General features: G+C 40.9%; 1 protein-coding gene across 2 annotated transcripts; it reads left to right on the top strand.

The window, feature by feature from the left end:
* Positions 1 to 1,574: 1,574 nt before the first annotated feature.
* LOC135255329 (alpha-protein kinase 3-like) lies at positions 1,575 to 25,320 on the top strand. Of its 2 annotated transcripts, XM_064336350.1 has the most exons (15): positions 1,575 to 1,669; positions 2,005 to 2,302; positions 4,369 to 4,407; positions 5,101 to 5,222; positions 5,955 to 6,072; positions 6,632 to 7,946; positions 16,239 to 18,360; positions 18,508 to 18,655; positions 19,321 to 19,448; positions 19,576 to 19,611; positions 19,724 to 19,998; positions 20,839 to 20,927; positions 21,230 to 21,447; positions 21,562 to 21,610; positions 22,462 to 25,320. In XM_064336350.1, exons 2-15 carry the CDS (start codon positions 2,166 to 2,168, stop codon positions 22,805 to 22,807), a joined length of 5,142 nt encoding a protein of 1,713 aa, XP_064192420.1. In that variant the 5' UTR covers positions 1,575 to 1,669; positions 2,005 to 2,165; the 3' UTR covers positions 22,808 to 25,320. The 2 variants fall into 2 exon arrangements, with proteins under 2 accessions (XP_064192420.1, XP_064192421.1); XM_064336351.1 differs by lacking the exon at positions 4,369 to 4,407.
* The last annotated feature ends 61 nt before the right edge of the window (positions 25,321 to 25,381 follow it).

The raw sequence follows: 25,381 nt of genomic DNA, 5'->3' as shown, positions 1-25,381 counted from the left end.
TAGGGTGAAAACAAAAACCTGCAGACCATGTGGCTCCTCAGGACGAGGGCTGGCCACCCCTGCACTAGAGTCTCTGCTAAGGACATTGATGAGTAGAATTAGATGTGTTACTGATTGGTTGAAACAGAAGCTTGCACCTACACCGAGAATCTGGATAAGATTGAGGACCCCTGGCCTAAACAAAGCAATTAAACAGTCAGTTTCGTTTGCTCACTTTGGAAGGGTTGGCTTCTCTATACTTTGACGTAGCATAGAGAGGCCTCAGACATGGAGCAGCTTGCCTGTTCACAAGCCTAAAACAATAACCTTTCAGCTTTCCGGTGATAGTTCTTCCTTCAAAAGGAAGCCCATTGCTCTGACATTGTTCCACAATGCTGTGTCTCGTGTTCAAGCCACAGAGTACTGACCACTATACAATCATGGCAAACTATTTGGACCTCACGTTACAATAACACAAATGTTGAGTCGGATCAGTGTGGGAAACATTGTCTTATTTGTGTAGTTGTTTCAACAACTTTGATCAGTTTTATTATTCTTAAAGATCTGGACAGATAGGCCTATGCATCAAAATTACATTTTTCCCTTTAAATGATCAAAGGGCCAAAAGAAAGTCTGTATTTCCCTATAGCCAAGAGTTGAATAAACACAATGGATAGTAGGTCCACAGAGTTTATAAACATGCAAAAAAGAAAAAACTGATATTAGCTTAATGAATTAATGTGCTACCAGCTGTATTAATTTTATAATTTCCCATGGTGGTATTTATTTACTCACACAGATCATGGGGAAACCTTTACTTGGGTCCTTATGTTTAGCTTAAGTCTTTAGAAAATCTTTAGAGTCATACTTTTTGGTTGGTCATTTTTAAATTGGGACAATCCTCATCTTTTGACATGCAGTATAAATGGAAACCAAATCATGACTGTATATGTAGCTTCCTAAAATGTTAACCAAGAGCACATTCAGCACAAAAATATAATAATAATAATAATAATAATAATAATAATAATAATAATATTTAGTTCCTGGGATTCAGTGGCCTTCTATTGCAGGTCAGTGTGACCAAAGCACTTTTATGCTTGGAAAATAAACCAATGTGACCAGAATTTATGACTCACGTTTATGGTCCTTCAATGCTGGTGTCCTAATTTTGATTGACGGCATCATATGAGACGTTAGCTGTCCTCATTGTGGACACAGCTTGCTTTTCATCCAAAGCAGAGTTAAACACCAGCCAGTGACCCTCACCCCCCCGTTTTGCGGGAACATGTGCTTACATTTTGAAAGACCATGGCTGTAAACATGTAGAACGGTATCAAGTAGAGAGATACTTCTTGCTCGTTCTAAAACGATTAACAGTATCAACTTATATAACCACTGGTATCTTAAAAAATTAAGTTGATGTGGATTTTTTTAATTTCTCGTGTTTTTAAATATAGATTTTAGGACCATTCAGTCGTTCTATTCATTGATTTGCTTATGTTTTTCCTAGTCGTAGACGGGCCTGAAGGCTAGTTTTTGGAAACTGTGATGGGGACTTGTGCCTATTTCTAGGCCTGCTATAAATAGTGTCCCCCAGTAGCGCGTGCTCATGTTTGATTGACAGTTGCAGAGCCTTGCGCTGGGAGAGCAGGCTAACTCAAAAGGGACAACCAGAAACATATGCATGGTAAGTTTATTTAGCGGTGCCTGCTTAAAGATTGTATTTATTCTGATTTATGAAAGGTATTTACATTCACCACAAACATTTCATGGTTGAAATGATTTGTAGATGGGCATACATTTAAAACCGTAAAATTTCTGTCGGAGATCAACGTGTAGCCTATTAATATCTTCATATTGCCGAACTGCCCAGCCTGGTCAAGGAAAACCAGAAGATCCTGCGTTATTTTTATATATCTAAAGATGTAATAATTACGCCGTTTACAGTTTTGAAATAGCCAATTATCTTCCATCCCTAATCTTTTCCCTTCTTTTCCAAACTTGTTCCCTTCTGTCTTTTAGTTGCTGTCTGAACAATAAGTGACGCTGCCCCTCAGCTGAACGTAGCCGAAAACGCTAAAACCTTTTTTATTAAGCGTCAAGACACCCGACCGCTGCAGCGCGCAAGACGTTTTTGCTTCTGTTGGGATTCTACGACTTGTGGTAGCAGCTGAACCTTGAAAATGAGTTCCAGAAGGCCGATGACTCGTGCTTTCTCTGCCAACGGGCGGCTGGGTAGTATAAATGAGGATGATATGCCCCCTCCCAGCGGAAGACCCGATTCCAGAAACTACCTGCTGAACGTGCGGCCGGAGAACAGGTAGCATTCACTTCCTTCTGTAGTCCAGCGATGGAGTACTGGTGGCTCCTTGCTTTGGTTATATGTGAACACATATAACCAAAAATATGTATATAAAACGTGGTTTGCTGCAACAGATGATCTCAGGGATTCCCTTACAAATTCTGTATTACTATATATTAGCCATAATGGTTGTTCCATGAGGGACAGTCTGCGCCTTCAATTCAAATTCAAGGCAGGAGTTGACAGAGAACACTTACATGGCTTGTAATAAAGTGGCCATGCGAAGGTCAGCTGTTTTAAAATAAACTTAATCTCACAGCATAAGCTTCCGGAAAATGTAGAAACACGACAGTAACACCACCAACGAAATAGTAGAAAGCACATTCAGGTGTAAAACTCGCAGGCCTAAATGAGATTCACAATTGAAGCAAACCCATACTATACAAGCCTTAATTAGTTCTTGTACATTGTTGTCTTTGATGATAAATAAACTCACAATAAAACACAAATGTATGTTCTGAATTGTCACAAACATTTCTAGAAGTTACATTTTTATGATTAGTGCCTGCAACAGATTCAGGAATGAATTGTTGTGAATAATTGAAGTAGAGCTAAGCCTCCATCTCATTAAAATTATTGGTGGCCACAGGTAAAGAGTTCAGATATTACATTATAAAATGATACCATCATGAATATCTGCTTTCGCTATATATAATGCCAAAACTATGCAGTCTATTAAAAGTTTAAATATGCTGGTGTGTTACATCAAATGTTGTTAAATATATTGTTCTCAGTTCCATTTTTCAAAGGAAGAAAGTATGTGATGAGTTGTGACAACAATAATTGGGGGCTGGCTAAGGTTGGCTCTACACAGGGTCTGTCCTTGTAGAGCCAAAATCGGTTCAGTTCTACAGAATGCAGTCCATGTATTCTACAGATCTTTACATACAGGTGGCTGGCCCCTCAGTTCCCCCTCCTCTATGTGGTAGGCTTTAATGGCCATTGGTGGCCATTAAATCCAACTCCAGGCATGTCAGCATCCACCACTTACTGGTACATGGAATGTTTTGAAATGTGCAATAAGATCTATGGGTGACTACTGGGTAAGGATATTAGACAGACAGACACATGCGCCATACTTACTTTTTGCCTTTGGTATCAAAACATTAGTTAGTTAAATTAGTTAGGCATATACTGTACTTTACAATCATGTTAAATTTATATTTGGGTAGAAAAGTGACATCCTGTTAATTGGTTGACAGTTAATGCAGTGACGAAAGTCAAAAATTTTGGGACTGTAGCTGTAAATTAGAATTCTTCAGAATTTCTAAAAATACCGCCTATAATTATCCTGAAATTCAAAACCTAAATTTGTTCTAGTCAAACAAATGGACTTTTAGAAGCATAGTTTTCCATCCCCTTCAGGTGTTTTAATTTTAGACTGTTTGGACCAAATTTGTTAACATTTGTTAACATCATTTTCTAATGACCAGAAATAAGTTTACAAGCTCATTTTCACAGGGGTGTTTGCTTGCAGATAAACAGATTTGGCACACACTACAGGGAATTTCAATGGGAAAACTTGATATATATCACATTTTAAGGTGCACTGCATGCTGTAGAAATGTGTTGGATCTTTCATGCATTAAAACCACATGTGTCCTTTTTAAAAAATGATTAATATTTCATATGGGGCAAAAAAAGCGATGTACATGCTGTTGCCTGCTTAAGAGTGTCACAAGTATCTTTGTTGTACATGGCTGTTAATGAATTGCTTTGTCGGGGTTATTCAGATTTTGCCTAATTTTGCCTACAGTTCCGCTTTATTACAGTGGAAAAAACTGACTATTGACTTTACTTTTATACACTGCAAAGCAGTGAAATAATGTGGCCAGAAATTTAGAATCCGATTGCTTGTCTGAGACACGCTGAGAAATGCTGTAAGCCAACAGCCAAGAATGCAACAGAGATACTTCATGATGCTGTATAGAGAATATGGCAGCTCGTATATGAGTTCATTGAGATGAAGAGCTTTATGTGCCTGTGCCTGATAAACTGCTTATGTCTGCCTCCTTTCTGCATAGCTACACAAGTCACAGGTATTCTTGCTACAAGCCATCGAGGTAATCCATACTTTTTAAACATTCATTTAAACTAACGTCCTAACAAGGAACCATTTGTCTGACGCCCATGCTAATATATATTTTGTCTCTGTGCCAAGAGGTAATTGATAGGAAATCAAGAATTACAACTTATTCTGAACAAGGTAATAGTATTTATGAGATTACATTTTTCTGTATAAGGCTGAAGTAGACAGGGCTGAACCGCCATACAAGCTGAAGCTCTGTTAAAGCAACGCAAAAAAATTAACTGCAACCGATTGTTTACAGCTGTTTGGGATAATTTTTTCTTTATTTGGGGAATACAATATTTAAAAATGCCTGCATCAACACAGTGTCTCTCCAAATGCTTTACACTCAAGGCTTGACAGAGTGCATGTTTTCCTGTGCATGTTTCATGTTTTCTTACTTTGTAAGAAGTATTTTCATCTTTAACTAAGTGCTATTACTAAATTAACAACCACCCATTTCTCCCATCACATTTTAAGATGATGCACAAAAACTATTATCGTTTTTATATATTCTTGATTTGATTTCCCTAAGACCATTTTCTCTCACTTACCCATGTGATTTTATCGATTGGATGACTGATCTGGAAAAGTACTGGCGAAACTGCGGACCCAGTGGTTTGAATCCAACGTGTGTTATGTGACAAGCTTTTAAAGCAGTCTCTTTGAAGGCCTCTCTGTTTTCCAGGAGCACACTGTGTAGTGTGATGGCACAGCTGACTGAGGAGACACAGCCATCGTTTGATACTACCTTAAAGTCCAAGGCCGTGTCCGAGGACTCTAACGTCAAGTTCAGCTGCGAGATTTCAGGTATTGAAGCAATTTCCACTGCTCAGCTGTGTGCGTTTGTACATCGAATGTATGCCTGGTATTATGGGAACTTCAAATGTATGCATGGTATTAAAATGGCTTCTTAAAAGGACTGGTTATGTTCACATGTCCTGACATATATTAACTCAAAATGTTGAATGACTATTTAGCAAAAAATGTATAAAGGGTCTTCAGTCACTAAGGATAGTCTGATCAGCTTGACCAGGGTTACTTAGGCTTTGATGAAAGTCATCCTGATACATATTTAAATCCAGAAATCCACTGGCAGTGAAGTCAAGTGGGATTCATTTTACTGCCTGGCTGTTCAGTCCTAAAATGATGATATAACCTACGGAGAACCAAAGGTTGTTAGCAGATCAGTCTAACTTGACTGCCCCAAAGGTCTTCCTCATTTTAATACGATTACTTACAGTTAAACTCACTCATGGTGAGTGAATATATTGCATGTAAGTTAAAATACATTCCAAAACGATGAATAATGCACAACAAATGTACAAATACAAGTACAATATTTTCTATAACTTTTGTATTTATTAATTGGTAAAAAAAACATTCCCCATAAGCTCATTAATTTGTGATTGAAAGGTTAATTTCCATATTCTTTGCAATTTTGTTTGTCCAAACTCACTGTTTCACGATTTTCACAACCGGCCTCAGATATGTTCTAAAGTGCGTAGTGAACTTTTTAAACATACCGATGTCTGTTTTTAGGTTACCCAGTTCCTGAACTGACCTGGTACAAAGATGATATGCAGCTGGACCGATACTGTGGCCTTCCAAAATATGAAATATTCCGCAATGGAAAAGTCCATACGCTCCACATTTACAAGTACGTGCTGTAATAGATGAAAAGGTTTGGTTCTCTTCAAAGCTTTGGTGCTGTAGAACATCCTTTTTGTGTATTTTAATACAGTTCTCACAAATTATTGTCGCTTAAGGAGGTGGGAATGAAAGGGAGGTTTTGTCGGCATGAAGGAATTTTGACATCACAATAGAAGTGAGCATGACTTCTCTTATAGTCTTACTTATTGATATTTCATTTTTTTATTTTTAATAAATTTGCAAAAATGTCTAAAAACCTGCTTTTATTTTGACATTATGGGGTATTGTGCGTAGGCTGATGAGAATAAAAATGAATTTAATCAATTTTAGAATAAGGCTGTAACGTAACAAAATGTGGAAAAAGTGAGGGGGTCTGAATACTTTCCGAAGGCACTGTATGTAAAACATTTGAATTGGTTTTTACAAAATCATGCCATATAGAACCCAGTAAGTCTTGATTTCACTTAAACTGTTTAGCATCAGTTCAGTAACAGTTCCGGTGACTTCATTTGTTTCCTTGGAAATTTGTGACGTCCTCTCAAGGTGAGCTCTTCTCCTTTCTGCAGCTGCACGATCGAAGACGCGGCCATCTACCAGGCATCGGCCCGGAACAGCAAAGGGATTGTCTCCTGCTCCGGCGTGCTGGAGGTCGGCGATATGAACGAGTTTAAGATCCACCAGCAGTTCTTCAACAAGCTCAAGCAGAAGGCCGACAGCAAGCGGAAGGAGCTGGAGGAGAGCCGGCGACGGGAGAGGGGCAAGGAGAACGTGCAGGCCACGGTCCCGGGGCAGCCGCACACCCTCACCCCCGAGCGCCCTCCCAGGAAGCGCAGGTCACCCAGCGAGCCGGGACTCCGGGTGCCTCCTGTCCCGCGGGTCAGGGAGCCTGAGGCCGAGGCGCGCACTCAGGCCGAGGCACGGCTGCACGACGGGGCTAGGGAGGAGGGGACGGAGCAGCCTAAGGCTGCCGTGGAGATACCCAACGGGTTCCCCGCCGACGCCAGGGTGACGCCCATCTCAGACCTGACAAAGGAGGCGGAGCAAGAGAACGGCAACCAGGACCTCACGTACATCTATGAGACGGTGGAGATAGTCACCACCACCAGGCGCCCAACCAAGGAGCCCTTAGCCACAAAGAGACCAAAGATATCTAACGGGGTGGCAGGTGGGGAGGTTAGCAGTGGAACCGTACAGGGGCAGGAAAGCAAGAAGGATGAGCGGGAGGAGGGAGGAATGAGCCTAGCGCAGTATCTTGCGGAGTCCTCGAAGTCACAGGAATGCGAGAATAAGCAGGACTCAGAACAGGAGGTGATGGAAGTAGATGTCGCAGTGTCTCCTGAGAAAGAGAAGGTCGCTCAGACAGCACCCCTGGAAGAGGTACATTCAGATGCCCAGAAACCTGCAAGTAAGCAACCAGAGCCTCCTAATAGCCAAGGATCCCTTTCCTCAGTCTTCTTCTCTATCAGAGACATGTTCTTTGGGAGTAAGAACAATGATGCAATCAAAACAGCCGATGATGCCCCACAACAAAACCATGTTACCACCGCGGAGAAAGAGCCGCCTTCTGTCCCATTACAACCTGACCCTAAAACGCATGGGCGGGGACTGGACGGCCAGGCTGAGGACTTTAAAACACCTGTAGGGGAAATAATACAGATGGATACCAAGGAGCAGGTGGAGCCTCCCTCAGGAGCCCTGAGGGAGGCTCCACCTGGGCTCCCAATTTCCACGAGCCCTGCTCTGGTGGTTGAGGAACCCGGGGAGATGGCCGGGGTTGCAGCCCACCTCCTGCACAGACCAGCTGGGGGCCAGATGCAGGCAGAGGAAGCGGGCGGTGCTTTGGAGGCTCCACATGTACCTGCAGTGCCACTGGTTTCTGAGGTAAGTATCTAGTGGTTCCTTCTCAGGGCTCATGGGCAGTTTTGCTGGTTGGAGACCAGCAGAGTAGCAGGCACTTGACAGCTATTTATAACGGGTACAAACATGCGTTGGCATGACGAGACTTGAGCTGACTGACACCTGGCCTGGCCGAGATGCCACGTAACACACCCTGGAAAAGAGCGGGGTCCAAAAATGAGCAGAACTCCAGGCTTAATTGCCTACTGCCATGGTTTATTTGCGAATGTGGGGTCCATCCACCATCTGCTTTTACAAAAGGTGGCAATGAGAGGCCCGTTGTGAGTCAAGTCTGTTATGCCTTCAACTGTTAAAATATCAAATGTCCACATCCATGCTTGCAGAGGTGCCAAATGGATAGCGTTGCAAAGGAGAAACCGAATAGCCTCACTGCGCACTCTCGTCTCACGACCCGGGTATCACATGTTTTGACCAGAGCAACATTTTATCTGGGAACACAGTGGTTGAATCACTGTTGATGTCACTGAATGAAAGAACAGGGGTGGAAGCTGAAAGGCAGCATGCTAGGCCTCTGTTCAGTTTGTGCTTTAACTGTCCGCAGTTAAACGGTTTTCTTATTTTCAACAACATAGGAACTGAACCTTGTCTGTGACCATGTCAGTGAAAGCACCAAGAGAAGGAAGGGAGTGAAGGCGGGAGGGAGGGAAAGAGAGAAAGAGAGGGAGAGATAGTGAGGGAGAGACGGACAGAGAGAGAATACGAGCCTCAAACAGAAATGCCATAGCAATTGTTCTTGTGAGAGAGAGAGAGAGAGAGAGAGAGAGAATATGAGTCTCAAACAGAAAGCAGGGGAGCACCTCTTTACATTGCCCACATTCTTCACCAGTGGCAGTGCCTTAAAATAAACCTTTCTCTCATGCAGGCTTGGACCGGGCCTGCACCGGACACGCAAAAAGTGTCATATCAGGGGGCACGACTAGTTAACTGACCCCCATAGGGTGATTTACCTTCACCTTTAAGAGACAGACTTCCGACAACTTTGTTTTACCAGAAAGATTATTACTAGAATCTGATACAACTTTTATCCCATTGATTCTGAAGTAATATTCTGTGCTGTATTATATTGTATTTGCTTAATTATTATGTTTGGCTGCATATCTTGTGCAGAAATGAATCACATAATAGGAACCAAATGAAAATGGCTCCAACAGTTATCCTTACAGAATAACATTTGCTTTATGCTAAAGTGTGCATTCAGCCTTACAGTGAACTAAAAAAGGTCCAAAAAAGGCACATTGTGAATCAGTTTTGACATGTAAAAGAATTTAATACAAATTTACTGGCATCGTATTAGCATGCTTGTAGTGGCTAACAATCTGAGCTACATTGCGCTATATCTGAATTTGATGATGGATTTTGTAATCTGGTTCTTAAGAAATATTTGTGTACACATACATATACATTTTGCAGTATTTATGTATTGCACGGGAGGAAGAACATTTAATGCTGGGCAACTTCAGTCCTTTTTGTTTTAGAAGACCAGGCAGTCTACCCTCCTTTTGCATTTATTTTCACGTATTTCAGACAGGCAGAAATCACAGAGGGTTAAATATAGAGATGGGATCAGAGTACAAAAAGAGTCATAAATTAAACCTACAGCTCTATGGGGGATTCATATATAGTTTTCAGACTGTGCCAGAGAGTTGCCATCTTCAAGTAACTTTGAAGCATCTTTACAAACAGTGGTTGGAAGAAAGAAAGACTATATTTATCATTTGTCTGTGTTTGTTTATGTGTGTGTCACCTCACAGTGCAAGATCTGACTTCCTTTCTGTCACTTCCTGTCTCACTGAATGACAGATTGAATGATCCTTTCACTGATGTCACTGTGACACATGGCCTTCCTCTCACTAGGCTGGAGTGACATATGACACAGGGATTCCATTAGGCCCCCTGGTGTTAATTTCATACAAGTTTCAGTCTCCATCTGTTGTGTTTACATAGGATTAAAAGACCATGTGAAAGTAAGTGGGGTGTCTCACCGCTCTTAAAACAGATTCACACACATTTTGCACCTGACCTCAATGTTTTACCTCAGTGCTTTTTTTTGCTTAATACGGAACTACAAGTTGTCTTGCTGTGGTTTGTTAGCATTAGCCTCTGTGGGATGGGATTTGCAGGAACCACAAGCATTCATGAGAACCATTTTAGCTTATGAAAGTTTTGAAAGTCTGTTCATAATATGAAAGATAAATCCTTGCCAATTATTATTTATTGAAATATTTAAATTAACCTCCCTGCATGGAAAATTAATTTACTAAAATCAGACGTCGCCCTGGCTCAATAACCTCATCATCTATATGCTCCGATCCTATTAGATGACCGTAAGATGTTTCATATTGGGGCACAAAAGCACTCTGTCATTCCTCGGCTTACTTGAACTCAGTCCAATATTGTCTGTAGGTCCGCCTCTTTGCTGCAGTGTCCTCTGTCTGCTTGGGAGACCTCAGACAAGCGCTCATCTTCCCCGCCAATTCTTTTCACTCAGCAGTCCATCAGCTGCACATTCATTGTGCCGGAGAACAACAATTATTGTGCAGTTGGTGCTGGCAGAATGCAGGCATCCTAGTGTGCAGATGAGTCGTACCCCGAAATGTAAAGGAGCTTTACTGCTTAGAGGCCAGAGTCAGCATTCCAGATGTTGCTCTGGCAATTTGACGTAGACCTAGCAAAATGAATGGAAATGTTCCTTTGCAATGTTAGTGTGAACAACGGCTCAAGAACAAGAAACTTGCCTTGTTTTGCTAAGACATCCATCTAGCTATGCTTCTTGCTACTGCAAAAAACAAGGAAGTAAAGCATACAGCAATATAAGAACGTAAACCATGGAGCATGTAGGCCCACACCAAATAAATAATTCCTAACTAACTAGCAACATAATACATGCTGTCATTGCCATGTATCTATGTCATATAGTTAGTTATACAAATGTTTTGAAAGTTCAGTGAAAGGTGTATGTGCACATTTAGAATATGTTAGAATGTTAGATGCTATATTTAACCTTTTCTTTGTTAGCAAGCTACTTAACGTTAGCTAGCTAGCTACTCTGGTTAATAGACCAGAGTTAACAAAATTCTCACCTCAGCAGGACTGTACGCATCTTGGTAATGCTCTTGACATATTTCCATCACTTCTTTAGTTCTTTTGGAGTAGTTGACAGTTGCATGTTCAGGCAACAATTACTGTCATGTGAGAACTATTCAAATAACAGATAGTCATTGGTTGTGTGAGCATTGTCAGGAAGGATAATATGGCAATTTTCCCAGTTCCATTTGTGAAAGCGACACCTCTTCTTTGATGAGAGTTTACCCTTTTGACTGAAACATTCTGCCATGTTGCGGTGGAGTGTTCCCTGTGTAACCAGATTCCGGAGCTTATCATTTATCCTGACACGCCTACTAGGAGATGCTCACATATTTTTATTGCGTGGACTACATGGTGATATGCTCATGTTGTATGCACTTTATCAGACACCTGCAGTTGTGTATCTGCTAAGAACATAATTTCTATCTGGTTTCTCAAGATTGCGCAGTTAATGGTCTTTTAAACGGTCAGATATCATATCAGCATGCACAAGAAAGCATTAATGGCAGCTTTAGTGTGTTTCAGAAAGTGGCTTCCCTGCAGTGAATGAGGTCTGCAGTGAGTAGCATAGACCTTTGGACAGACTGAAACCCTGCCCTCACAACAGTAGACTCTTGTTTCAGGGTTGCTAAATTCAACCTGTGGCTGTATAAAGTGGGTCTTGAGTAAACTGATTAGTAATGCACACTGAATAACTAATGACTTAGTACAATAGCTCTAGCTAGTTTTCACTCCTAATCCACTTTATAGAGCCACTTATGCACATGTTGAAGGTTGTGGACCTGACTGGTAGTGTCAACATTTCAGAATTTAAAAATATACAGTATTTGTAGGAAGAAGGATTTAATGCTAAAGCTAATTTTAACTTTAATTTAAGAACATTTCTCACATTTTTTTCAGGAGTTTTTTGTGCTGTAAGGGCTGAATTTCTATTTATACTTCACTTTATGGCACTGTAATAGAAATGGTGTTCAGACTTTAGACTCTAAACACTGACTTGAATTATTAACTGTAATTTTATGCAGAGCCCTGTGGAAATTGTTTTACTATGCGCAGTTGGTTCATATCAAATAAAATATGGTTGACTGATAGAGACTATGGAGTCAAATCAGTTTTAAAAGTCATCAGCACTATAATTCATATTCAGAAAGAAAATAATTGTATCAAACATTGACCATGCCAATGTTGACTGTGGCTTACAACACCACATTGTAACACATAATTGTAACTGCATTGGCCAAGGGTGGGAGGGTTTCACCTGGCTGGAATAACAATGTCTCATCACACACCAGCAACCACTGCTGATCAATCAGGTACTCACGGTTGTGTGTTATCTTTGGCCCAATGTAAGTTGCAATGAGCATTGGAGCATGGACATAATTGGCCATTCCAAAGTAGGAAATAATGAGGAAAATTAATTTTAAGAAAATTAAACGGTAATACTGGCCATGTTCACTCACGGTTGTCTCCATGAGGTCACAAATTTATGATTAGGAAAAAAAAGCCACATAACAAAAAAGAAATCCAGCTTTCCAGATTTTTAAGTCTGTAGCTAGAAATTGATGCATAGAAACCTGGATAAAAATTCATAGAAATGAATGTAGTCACTATTACTGCACCATGTCTCCACTCCAGTCACAGAGAATCTGTTTCTTTTGGCTTAGACCAGGAGCCCTGCTGAGAGCAAGGAGCTATGGTATCATGCAGCGTATAAACGAGGAGAAGGGAACCCCCCATGCACCACAACAGACCACTGTTCTTTTGTTACATAAATGATTGAGAGGTGCTTCAGACGTGCAGCTGGGGCTGGGGAAGGAAGCACACTGCCACTGGTAGCACAGTCCCCCCGCTCTCTCACTGGCTGACAGCATTCAAAGCAAGACGCCAAGCTGGAAAAAGAGAGTCATGCCACTATATTTAGACTCTTCTCCATTTCTTTCAGTTTGTCATTAAAGTATCTAGACCTCGGCCTCCATGTGGGCTAGGCGTGGCTGAGCGTTAAATGAAGAATCTGTTACATCTGTGCAGACTGAGCCAAATTAAAATGAACAGCAGAATTCACAGTGCTGGTGTAATAATGTTACATTATGATTATGCCGCACTGATTCAAGGTGAGCTGAGTGGGGATATGCTCCTTTGGATCTACTTTCTATGTTTTCTGGAGGGCAATACAGGCTTTCTAGCTTTCACGTGCACACTGAACTTGTCTCTTTCACTCTGCAAATTGTTATAGTGACTACTGATTGTGAGGGAGATTTAAAATAAGTTCCACGAAATGAAGGAACTGGATCATGCACTTAAACCTATAATGGTAAGAAATTACACCACTTGAACGGCATTGGTGACTTCATGTGACATGTCTTCTGAGGACTCCATGTTTTCTAAGGCCAGGCACACTTGTGAAGCACACTTGTGCTCCAGGTACTGTTGTGAAATACTGACAGTACATATAAATTACCCCTCCCGACCCCCGCTCAAAGACACTGGTTGCAAAAGAGGTACCCTCACGTAACAGTTGCGAACCACAGTAAAATCAGCCTGGCAACATTTTAGAATTAATAATTAGGTGTATTTGATTGGTCAAATAATTTTACAATTATGGAAGTAGAGTCAGTCACTGAACACAGCTATACATGTGGAAACACTCACAGCAAGGAAATATCTTGATTTCTTAATCTTTTTATGTAGGTTTTTAAAAAATAAGTTTAAATTATCTGCTTATCAATTGCTTGTTTGATATAAATTTAGGTGTGGATCATGGTAGCAACAAAGATCTTCAGGAAAAATAACTTATTGACCTTATAGAGAAATTATAGCATTCAGTTTGGCTCTCATATTTTGAGGGGTTTATGGACCCGCGATTCAGAAAGCGACCCAGAAAGCGATTCTGAATCTGGAAGAAAAACTATATTTTTTCACACTTTCAGTGAAGCTTTAAAATAATGTATTTATTGTTAGAAGTATATGAAACCGATATATTTTGAACTCGGTTTTGAGAGCGTATATACATTCAGCTTGAACAAACACAGCTAAATCTATGAAAACAAGTATTTGTCAGCACTGAAATTATTTTAAATTTACTGCTCTTCACTACTATTTGCATATTGATTTATTATTGGGTACAGCTTTCCCTGGTCTAAAAGAGGCACAGAATGTTGTGCTGCTCAGTTCACTCAGTCAAATGCTGCTCCACTACAAATCATGCACATCTTTTGTCACATGCAGTAAATCATGGCACATTAGCAAAAACAGTTCTACTGTACTTCAAGTAAAATATCTTTAGATTCAGATACAGACCTACCAAAATTGACAGTTGTCTGAATTTCAGAGGAGTCCTAAGGGGATCATCCCTGATTGTAATTAGTATTTATGATGGCTCACATTGCTTGTGATAATTCAGCATACATAGTTTGTACCACCTTTTCAAAGGAGAGTAATATTTTTGCTGATTGAAACAGCAAAATTCTATTAAATTAAAGCAGATGTTTATATGTATGTGCTATGCATTATATGTAAAATATAAATCATGACATGCTGTGCATATACAAAAATATATGGCATTTCAGGGTGGTTAACACCCCAAGGCTAAAAGTCTCGGCTGACCATGACGTGCCATATATTCTTGTATATGCACTGGCATGGAGTTGTTTTATGTTTCTTATACCATGACTACAACTAAAATGTATGGGAAAAAATAATATAAAAAGGTATTTTCAAAACTTTTAATCAAGTGTAAAACTAAGACCATTATGTATACACATCCACCACTTATATATAGTTGATAAATATAGTTCCTCTGCTAATGGTTGATCACACTAGAGTTCTGATTATACAGAGTTGTCTATCACTGTCAGTTATCAGAAAATACAAGACAGGAGAAAAGACATTTCACAATAAAAAATGACATACACATTAATCATTGGTTTGATGCTTTTAGCTACCGGTATCATGAGCAGACAGACAGCTTTGTCATTTACTTTAATCCACGAAACTAAGCTGCGTTAATGTTGCCTAACTTAATGAATACTGCACCCCTGACCACAAAAATGCTTAGTTAGATGTAATGTGTCGCAACTAAGATATTCGCTGGATAATAACACTTTTTATCCACATATTTAACCTTACCTGTTGGTTTTGTGAATCACCTTTTATAAAATCTGTTGCTATGGTTATGTTTCCTTTTATTTTGGGATTTATTAAGCCTACAATTATTGCATAGTGATTTTGAACTGTAATGAAGCAAAGTACCCAAATTTCCATGCCTATGAACAAATATAATGCATGGCTGTCAGCCCATTAAGAATTGCGTATTTATCCAAGCCATGGTATAAAAATATATGTATGTATATTTAAATATATAGCCCCCAATTTCAGGACACCTGAATGTTTGGGACATATCAATGTTACTTAAATAAATGTAGTTGTGGTATTTTGTTGCATGTCCTTTGCATGCAATGACTGCTCCCATAGACATCACCAGGTGCTGAGTATTTTTTCTGGTGATACTCTGCCAGGCCTGTATTGCTGCCAAGTTCAGCTCCTGCTTGTTTTGGGGGCTAGTTGCTTTACATTTTTTCTTCAGCATATGAGACGTATGTTCGACTGGAGTCAGAGCAGGTAGATAACTTGGCTAGTCAAGACTTCCAGTTTTGGCTTTGAAAAACTCCTTTCTTGCTTTAGCAGGATGTTTGGGATCATTGTCTTGCAGTAGGATGACACACCATCCAATGAGTTTGGCAGCGTTTGCTTTAATTTGAGCAGATAAGATGCTTCTGTACACTTCAGAATTCATTCTGCTGCTGTTATCAACAGTTATACCATCAATGAATACAAGTGGGCCAGTTTCTGTGGCTTTTTGCAGATACACATTATTTTAGACCAGCAGATCGTAGTTCCATTTTCACTGTACACAGGGAACCTGGCTTCTCTCTAGTTGCATTGAGTTCCTCCTGTATTTGTATTGCAGTTTGACGGTGGTTTCTTTTCCTGGACATCACAACATATTTGTCTTCTGCCTCTCATGTTATCCTTCTTCCTGGTCTTCTCCTGTTAACATAACTGCCCATCAGCTGGAATATTCTAACTTCTTTTCCATATTTCTTGCAACTTCACCTGTACTGCATATATAGACAGTGAGAAAATACAGTTTTTGTTTGTTGTTTGTGCTTTAAGGTTGCAGAAGACCATATGCAGACAGAGTGGAATTTAGGATCTTCTGTACAGGACATGGTCACACCCCTACGTGAGCTGGACAAAGTGCCAGGAGTGTTTACATCTGCTGTGGGGCAGGCCACAACAGATGTAGGTGAAACGGATACCCTACATGATCATGACCAGACTGACCCAAGTGAGCCGCCATGCAGTGTGCAGCCCCATTCCAGGGGATCAGGTGAAATCTCCATGGATACCAAGGCTGATCAACAGAAATTGGGCCCCCAAAACATAGGAGGCCCGGATGGCACGGCAGAGTATAAAGATTCACCCACAGTCAACACGGATGCAGTAAAAGAAGGGGTCAGTCATGCAAAGACGAATGTGGTAGAAAGTGAAGATGGTATATCCCAGGTGAATTCCTCTGACTTGGTGCAGGATAATGTTGAAATGAGGGAGAAAGAAAGTCCACTGAGCACAGCTCAGAAAATGGAAGTCGAGACAATTCCAGAGAAGCAAGAGAAATGGAGGAAGGATGTCACTGATAAACTAATCACTGTCCAACCAATGACTGTAGAATTAAAGCTTCCAGATGTTTCACAACTAGAAGAAACAATGACAGTTGTGCCAGAAGTGAATATTCCACTGCCCAGAATCCCTGATGTTACTGTTACACCACATCTCACACCTCCCAATCCAGAATGCATTGTTCCAGAATTGCCACAAGAAGAAACAGTAATTTGTGTCCCAAAGACATATATTTTGGAATCACCAACTGAACACACATCTGTTCATGAAAAATCTGGTCCACAGCTGCTCGCAACTTTGGACATAGCCAGTGTGGAAAGTGATCCAGCTTCCATCATAGAGAACATCAGGAAACAAGAGGTACTTTCAACGCAGCAGATTTCACAGCAAGATCAAGAACAGACAGTGCCCAAGGAAAAGGCTGCTCAGAAGAATATTGACAAGACAGAAAATGAAACTTCTATCCCAGTTATTAATGTATGTCTCAGTGAAGACAGTGTACTTTGGTTTGACCCAGAGCCCCACAAAGTAAAGTATCCAACTGAAAGCAAACCAGCAGTGGAAGAATCATCTAAAGTTCCCACCTTCGTGGTTCCTCCTATTTCTGTCATAAGTGCAGATAGCCCTCCTGAGAGCAATAACATATCTAAAGATAGGGTAAAGGAAATTGAATCAACATCTCCTTTAGTTCATGGAGTCAATACTGATGTGGACTTGAAAAAAAGGTGTGAAAGTCCTTCTTTGGTGGGAAAGGAGGACATCGGCCCTCCTGCTTCGGTTTGTGAGAAGATTACAGATGTCAAAGAGCCTGCTAAGCCATTAGTCATAGGTGTGCCACCAGAATCCATTATATTCAGCCAGTCGGACACAACAGATGTGTCCTCTAGTGACACCTTAATGAAAAAGACACCACCACTCATCTCCTGCTTAGAGCAAGAAAAACCACAGAAAGAGTCTCAGACCACTGTAGAGCCTCAATCCTTTGTGGATCAACTCCAGAAAGACAAATCCGCCATTGAGAAGCTTACCCTTGCAGGCCCAGAGCAACCCATGTTGAGTCCCACAACACTGCGGAGGTTTGCAGCCAAGGGTCTTTCCGGTCTGGAGGCTCCAGTCCTAATGGCGGTCCCTGCCATTCAGGTGGACAATTTCCCATCAGGAGAGGAGCAGGCTGAAGAGGTAACAGGGGGAGAGAGCCCACCAGCCGTCCCATCCTGCGAGACTAGTCCCCGGCTGAGAAGGAAGGACAGCCCAACCCTCATCCCCTCTGCCACCCCTGAGGAGCTGGCCTCAGGGGCTCGCCGCAAAATCTTCCTGGCCAAATCGAAAGGGGAGGTGAGTGAGGGGGCCGAGAAGGAGGAGTTGCAGAAGAGGAGGACGCTCTCCCAGGAGCAGGAGCAGCCTTACATGTCACCAAACCAGTCTAGGAAGTCAGCGTTCCTCCAGACCAGCACGGGACAACAGACCCCACCTACTGAGAGACGCTCTCCCCACCTCAACCGCAAGAAGGCCACCCTGGAGGTACCCAAGCGTCCTGAAGAGCTGGTGGAAGAGACAGACTCCACTAAGACAGATGACAAGCCAGCAGAGAAGGAGACCCTAAACCCTTTTAAAGGTCAGTGTCTTCCCCAGGTAGATTTGTGAACAACAAGCTTTGGTAAGGGTGGTGGGTGCACTTGTGTGTCAGAGTTGACAAAGAGGATGCTGGTTATACATTAGGAACTATACATCCTTTAATTGTTGTGCCTCTCTTTCCCACCAGCTCCTCAGGTTATAAGAAAGATTAGGGGAGAGCCCTTCCCAGATGCCGTAGGACACCTGAAGCTGTGGTGCCAGTTCTTCAATGTGCTCAGTGACTCCACGATCAAGTGGTACAGAGATGAAGTGGAGATTGCAGAGGTTAAACGGAGGTAAATGCCTGATGGGTTGGTAGAGGCTTTGTAAATGGCAGCACAAACACTGATATGAACATTGTGTAATACAGCTGTTATACATCTGGAACTTGTTTTTCAGAATTATGATGATGACATGTAAATCTTTTGGACAACATGGTCATATTACACGGTGGTGTTACGTGTGCATTTGTAGACAGCGTTATTTGACATTTTCAGTATTGGTTTATAAGACATACATTGTACTGTTTATATATAGTAATGTACCAAAGATGAATAACTAATTAAATCTCCAGCATGTATTTCCTAGCAGCATCATTTGCTGGTTGCCACTCTAATGCTGTTGGGTGCCCATGTAATTTTGAGGGCCATGGCATGGACAGAGCGAGATTGGGCTCCATCGACTCTGAAGGCTGATGGGGACTGTGCAAACTCATACTGGATGATTTACTCCCTTCGCAGTCTGGACCCTTTCATTCGAATCTACATCTGTTTTGTCATTTACTGCATCATCTGGATAGCCATGCATGTAATGTACAAGCAGGTGTGGGTGTGTGCACTGTGGAGACCTCTTGTGGCCGAACAAAGCCACTATATAAATGTAGGCAATCCTTTGTGTGGGCGATGTGAGAGTGTGTGGTCTGCGTTTCCCACATCCCCCCAGCTAATGTTTATTTTTCCAGTGCGGGAGACGAGAGTCAGGTGGCACTTGCCATCGTTCAGACATCAAGCAGAGACTGTGGTGTGTATACCTGCTCCATAAAGAATGAGTATGGGACAGACACAACCGACTTCTTACTCAGCGCAGACAGTAGGTCACACAGTACCCTCCCTAAATTCACTCTAAATTGAGAATTTCTAGGATATCTCTTACCGTACAGAGGATTCATTTGTCTCTCTCACCTCCCTCCCTTCCTTCCTCCCACTTTCTTCCTCAGTATTGTCCAATTTTCTTCTGAGGGAGGACTTAGAAGGTAAAATGAAACATTCTGTTGTTTTTTGGATTATAAAATGATGCATTGATCACTGTTCCACTGTTGCCTCCAGATACAGTGTAAGGTCCTCCTGCCTTTTTGTCTTGTGCAGTGGGAGAGGAGATTGAGATGACCCCAATGATCTTTGCCAAAGGACTGGCAGACCCTGGGTACTGGGGAGACAAGTTTTTTGGGCGCATCATGATACAGGAAGCGCATATTGGGGAGGGGTGCGCCCACAAGGCCTGCAGGGTGAAGGTCATCTACGGCTTGGAGCCTGTCTTTGAATCCGGCAGCAGCTGCATCATAAAAGTGCGGAACCCCATCGCCTATAGCTCCAAAGATGAGATTAGTCTGGCTGAAATAAACCTGGAGACCACCAAAAAGGTAGGCACCAAATGGAGTGAATGTTCTGCCGTAAAAAGGAGAAATGGGTAGATAAATGTTGGCTGCTCTTCATCTGTTGTTTGTTTAGTCAGTACATCAGACACCACTACAGTGCAGAAGCTTTGAGTGGTCTATAATCTGAAAGCGAGAGAATTAGAGAGGGAAATCATGATTTCATAATGCTATAAAACTGTCTTTATAGAGAGAGAGACAGAGATAGAGAGAGAGATAAATTAAATGATGAAGTGGACTACTCCTGTCTCACCAAAGGAGAAAGAGCGAGGGAGAAAGAGATAATTTCAATATTTCAGTTCATTGAACAAATTAAGGCATTTAATAACATTAAACTTGAGATTGTTCAATGTATATTTCTGTAGCAGAGGGTAGGTTGCACTATTTTATTATTTTCCCACTCTACTGCACGTGGTACATTATTACTGTTGCTATTAATGCTGTTACAAATTGGATACAGTAGAAGTTTCCAGTGCAAGAGAGGTTACTGGTATAGGCTGAAACAAATATATATAATACATACAACTTTATTCAGGGATAGGCTAGTTGGTTGTCCGTATGTCTGTTACTGTCGAGCAGGAACTAGAAAGGGCAGAAATCTTACTTTTAATCTGGTAATTGCTCTTAACCTGTTCTAGTTGAGTCCAATGATCAGTGTGACGGCAAGCCTTCTGTCAGTAATAGTTACCACATGTAGCAGTGTGGGAAAACAATGAAGCGTTGTCACCTTCACTACGACAGAAATATATATGAAACAATCCCTGGTTAAAAATGAGCCATGATGGATTTACTGTGCAGTTTTTAAAGGAATGCCCATTTCTCTTGTAGGAGTGTAAACTCCAGAACACAGCTCGTGAGTACTGCAAAGTCTTCGCTGCTGAGGCTCGGGCGATCGAGAACTTCGGCACAGCACTGGAGTGAGTTTAATAATGATGAATATTTCATTTCATGTTGATTCACAAGATTACTAATCGACTGTGTCTTGAAGCATAATCCTGAGGGACAACTGATTCTAACTTAAAGAAAAGGTATTGCATATTGAAGGAGCATTGGTTTTATGTTCATAGTTTCTTTATGTTTCTTTATCAAGAAAAAAATATTCTTGATGGCTGATTTTCTGTTTATTGTCTTCATTCTCTTTGTTTCTTTCTCCTCCATCTCTTGCTTTTTTCTCTCGCTCTCCCTTTCTTTCTGTTCTTTTTTTTTTTGGTCAACGCAGAATGCTTCCTCGCTACCTGATGTATAGGCCAGCCAACACGGTCCCATATGCCACAGTAGAAGTTGATGTCCCAGGGGTCTTCCAGAAGTACTGCACAATGGACGCTACAGGAGGGTTGATCATGAGGAGCGCGTCGGAGGTGGAGCAGAAATGCTGTGCCTTCCAGCACTGGATCCACCAGTGGACCAATGGCAATCTGCTGGTCACTCAGCTGGAAGGTAAAATTAAAGAGAGACAGGGGGAGGGGGAGGGAGTCAGAGGAAGAGATACATTGCTTTGTGTGACAAACTAGAGCAAAAACTCAGCATGGTCATCTGTTCTGTGTATTGCAGGCATTGGGATGAGGATCACTAACACTGGAGTTGCCACAAAGTTAAAAGGGTAATCTTTGTCCTTGTCTGATTGTTTTTTACTTCTTTTACAGTTTTTACCATAAACATTTGTTTTTGGCTTATGCAAAATCAGTGGGGAACTATAATTAGGGCCCATGATAGAAATTATTGATTTCTTTTTTTACCTGTAATTCTCTCCTCCCAGAGCTATATGGTTGCTCTTGTGTGTTCTCATACTCCTTGATTAATCAATCCGTCATCCAGTTAATCTCAATTAATTATCAAATTAACACAAGTGAAGCTTGACTTCAAAGTAAATATGTGCCAACATTTTGTCTGTACTCAACTATAGGAGCAGAACATTCACCCTCTTAAAATCGAAAGAAAACAGATATATTTATACAATAAATCATAAAAGCAATCCAAAAATAATGGAGGTTTTTACATTATGAACATGTAGTTTAAAACATGTACAGTTCAGAGAAGTGTATGCAATGTTTCTTAGTGCATGTTGTGCAAAACAAATTATTCATCAGTGTGCAGTGAAACAGATGGATATTGTTGCATTCTGTCTCTATTAGCAGTGTTCTAAATATCCTTATTTCATCCATAAAAGACAGCTGTGCTGAAAATCATATTCTAATTGGTTCTTGATGGTATGATTGTTCATGTGGCTGAGCTCTATCTAATCACTTTTGAGATTAGAGTACCTACAGTGAAGTCATAAGGATAAGGGTTGAAACACTGGTCACATGCCTATCAAGTCACACGGTCAGGAATTTTTACAGGCCTTAACTACAACACTAATCAAATCCACAATTCCATGTATGCCTGCCTCAGATAAGCTACAGCAGTATATTATCCAGCCTGTGTGTGCTAAATGGAGGCTCTGTGTTGCAGGTACCAGGGTCTTCCAGACAGCTGGAACCCACAGGTGTTTGAGCAGTTTGCAGTGCAGCACCAGTGCAACTACTACTGCGGTCTCCTGGGCCTGAGGACGCTGAAGCCCATAGACTCCCAGCCTCAGCCTGCCAAGATCAAGGGATCCAGGAGCCCCCTGCTCAACCGGAGGGCAGGTCCGAGCTCCAGCCCCCAGCTGCCGAAGAAAGGGGTGCACAGCCCGCAGTCCACCCGCAAGGCCGCCTCCAGCCCCAAGGTGACCAGGAAGTCCGAGTCAGGGGACAATGGCAAAACCACGGCCAAACCCAAAACCGCGGAGGGTCCCAAAGCTGTCGGGACAAGGTAGAATGTGAGTCTGCTGAAGGAACTCATGTCAAAGAAAGAAAAACGAATAATCAGAAGACAGAATCTAATCTCTCTCTTAACCACTCTTCGGACTGGAACAGTTTTTTTTTTCCCATGTCCGTTGGTATACTCTCTCACCATGGTTTGAACTGAGCGTGAGCTGGAAGTGCCTGCATTTTACCAGATACCACAGCATGACTCTGTGTCAGCAATCAGAGATTATCTCAGTAGAGGGATGAAGTGATGATTGTCTGCACTGGTCATATTTTGTGGTTACTGAAAATTATTTATAATTTATTTGCTAAGTGTCCACCTTTATTTAGTAAAATTCTTGCAGATTTATACCTTGCGTGTTCTAAATAAATATATAACTGGATCATCACAGGAGCTACCAAGGTGACTTTCTCGCACTTTATTTTAATGAACCTACTTGTACTGTTAAACAACAGAGAAATACTTGATTACCTATTAAATAAGCACAACTATTTAATAAGTAGGAAAGTACTGTAATTATCAAACAGATACTAAGTTGGTAGTGAACAGGTTGTAAACTTACTGTCTATGAGTTGGAAATATTCATATAATTCAGAAGTCACTGCTTTAAAAAAATACTTTTTGTATGTTCAAGCTTGTTGTTTTGAATTAATATGAGGTTCTATCAAGCATTTATATTCAAATAAATGTTTGTTAGAATAAATACATATTTGGAATAAATTAAATGAAACTCTTATTACCTGTTTACATGGTGCTTACTGTCTGTTTACCTGCTTAAAAATAATCCTACTTATGTAGTAAGAAGGCTTTTTCCTAATATGATAAACATTAAAATAAAGTGTGACCAAGTAGACTACCCTTTTTATTAGGGATATTAGAACAGTTTCGCACCCCAGGATTTGAATCCAAAACCAGTGTTCCAGAATATGTACCATGATCAGTTAGGTGACTTCAGAAAATGAAGTCTCCAGCAGGAATTGGGTGACAAAACAGGGGTTTTGGCTCTTTATTGATCAGAGTATTCTAGTAGGTGGTGCCTGTGGATCGGATTAAACATTATGTCCCAGTGAAATGCTGCATAACAAAGTAGCAAAAAAATAAATAAATTCAGAAGCTGGGGTTCACATTCTTTATATGGCTGAAATGTGAGGCTTTTTCATTTTAACACGTCTGTTGCACATTTGACTTCATGCCTGGCTACAGTTTCAAGTAGATTGGTCTACCTTTCCTTATAATGGCAGTGCTGTGTTGCTGGACTGCACTTACAGTTGGATCTCTTTAGAATCCTTGGCAAGAAAAGAAAACAACCATTCCTAGGTGCATTGCTTGAAGTCCGGAGTCTGATTATTTGGTCCTTATTCTTTTGTCGAGGCCTGAAGTAAATGTTGCTGGAGCAAACTGCCTTTTTGTGATGCAGCTCGATTGTTGTTACATAGATACTGCACACTGCATCGTTACTGTGAAACAGGCTTTGCCTGGTAATTGGATGAACTTGGGATGACAGGTGCCTCCTGTTGTATGCAAACAAAGGCAGCTGTACTTGAAAAGGCACTAAAGGGTTTTCTATGTGGGGAAAAAAAATCCAGTGAGAACTGTTTAGTTGGGCATACAGTATTAAGCCATCCCAAATCAGCTCTTTTAAGGCTGATTTGTCCAGTGCTTGATACACTATATTTGTCTAAGCACTCAACCACAGGAGTTATTTTTCATACAAAAAATGTGACTGTGATGTATGCATTACATATAATGATAGTTCTAGCAATCACTGAGAGAACAGCATTAGGTGCTCTTTTACGTGTGTGCGTGTGTTACTGTACTGGCCAATGCACACCATTGCATGTATTTTAAAGTTAATTCCGTTTGTTTTGTATACTAGAAAAAAAAAATTCTTGGTTGGATTGTTCTGGGATATGTAGAAGATTTGGGTGGTTTCTTGTTGCTCTGTAGGCCAGACCCATCAAGGAAGTTGCAGAACTGGGTATTACTACTGTTTCTGTTCAGGCTATATACAGTCGAACACCAGAACAGAAAATGTCCATAACGTCAATATACTCTGATGAGAGCTAATATTTAATATTATTTAACAGATAAAGATTGGATATTCATAAAGCCATCATTGTAGAACTAAAACCAAAAGTTTTGGTTCATGCTGAAAGAAGTTTTAGGATCATATATAGATTTTGTTTGTCATTTTTGGCTGCTGTTGTGCACTCCCTGGTCCGTTTCATTTGTCAACTCTGTTAAATTGTATCTCTGCAAATCACTGTATTTATATGTAGAAAATATGGACAAGAGCAACATCTGTTGCTTTAAGTTTGGACAGATATGGCTGTACCAAAACAATGAAACCAAACTGAATGATACTGTTTTTTGTTTGCATTTATGTGTGCACGCACATGGGTGCGTGTGTGCCAGCACGTGTGGTGAAGGAGGCTTTGTTTACTGTAGTCCATGGCACTGTTATACAGTGACTAGTAATGCTGTGCTTGTATTTTTGTAAAATAAAAATGTACATATCAACTTGTTACAATATGATGCTGCATTTAGAGGAGATAATACTACTACTTTTAGTACTTCTATA

Source organism: Anguilla rostrata, chromosome 5 (assembly GCF_018555375.3).
Source record: "Anguilla rostrata isolate EN2019 chromosome 5, ASM1855537v3, whole genome shotgun sequence".
Lineage (NCBI taxonomy): Eukaryota > Metazoa > Chordata > Actinopteri > Anguilliformes > Anguillidae > Anguilla > Anguilla rostrata.
This window is presented reverse-complemented; position numbering and strand designations above follow the sequence as displayed.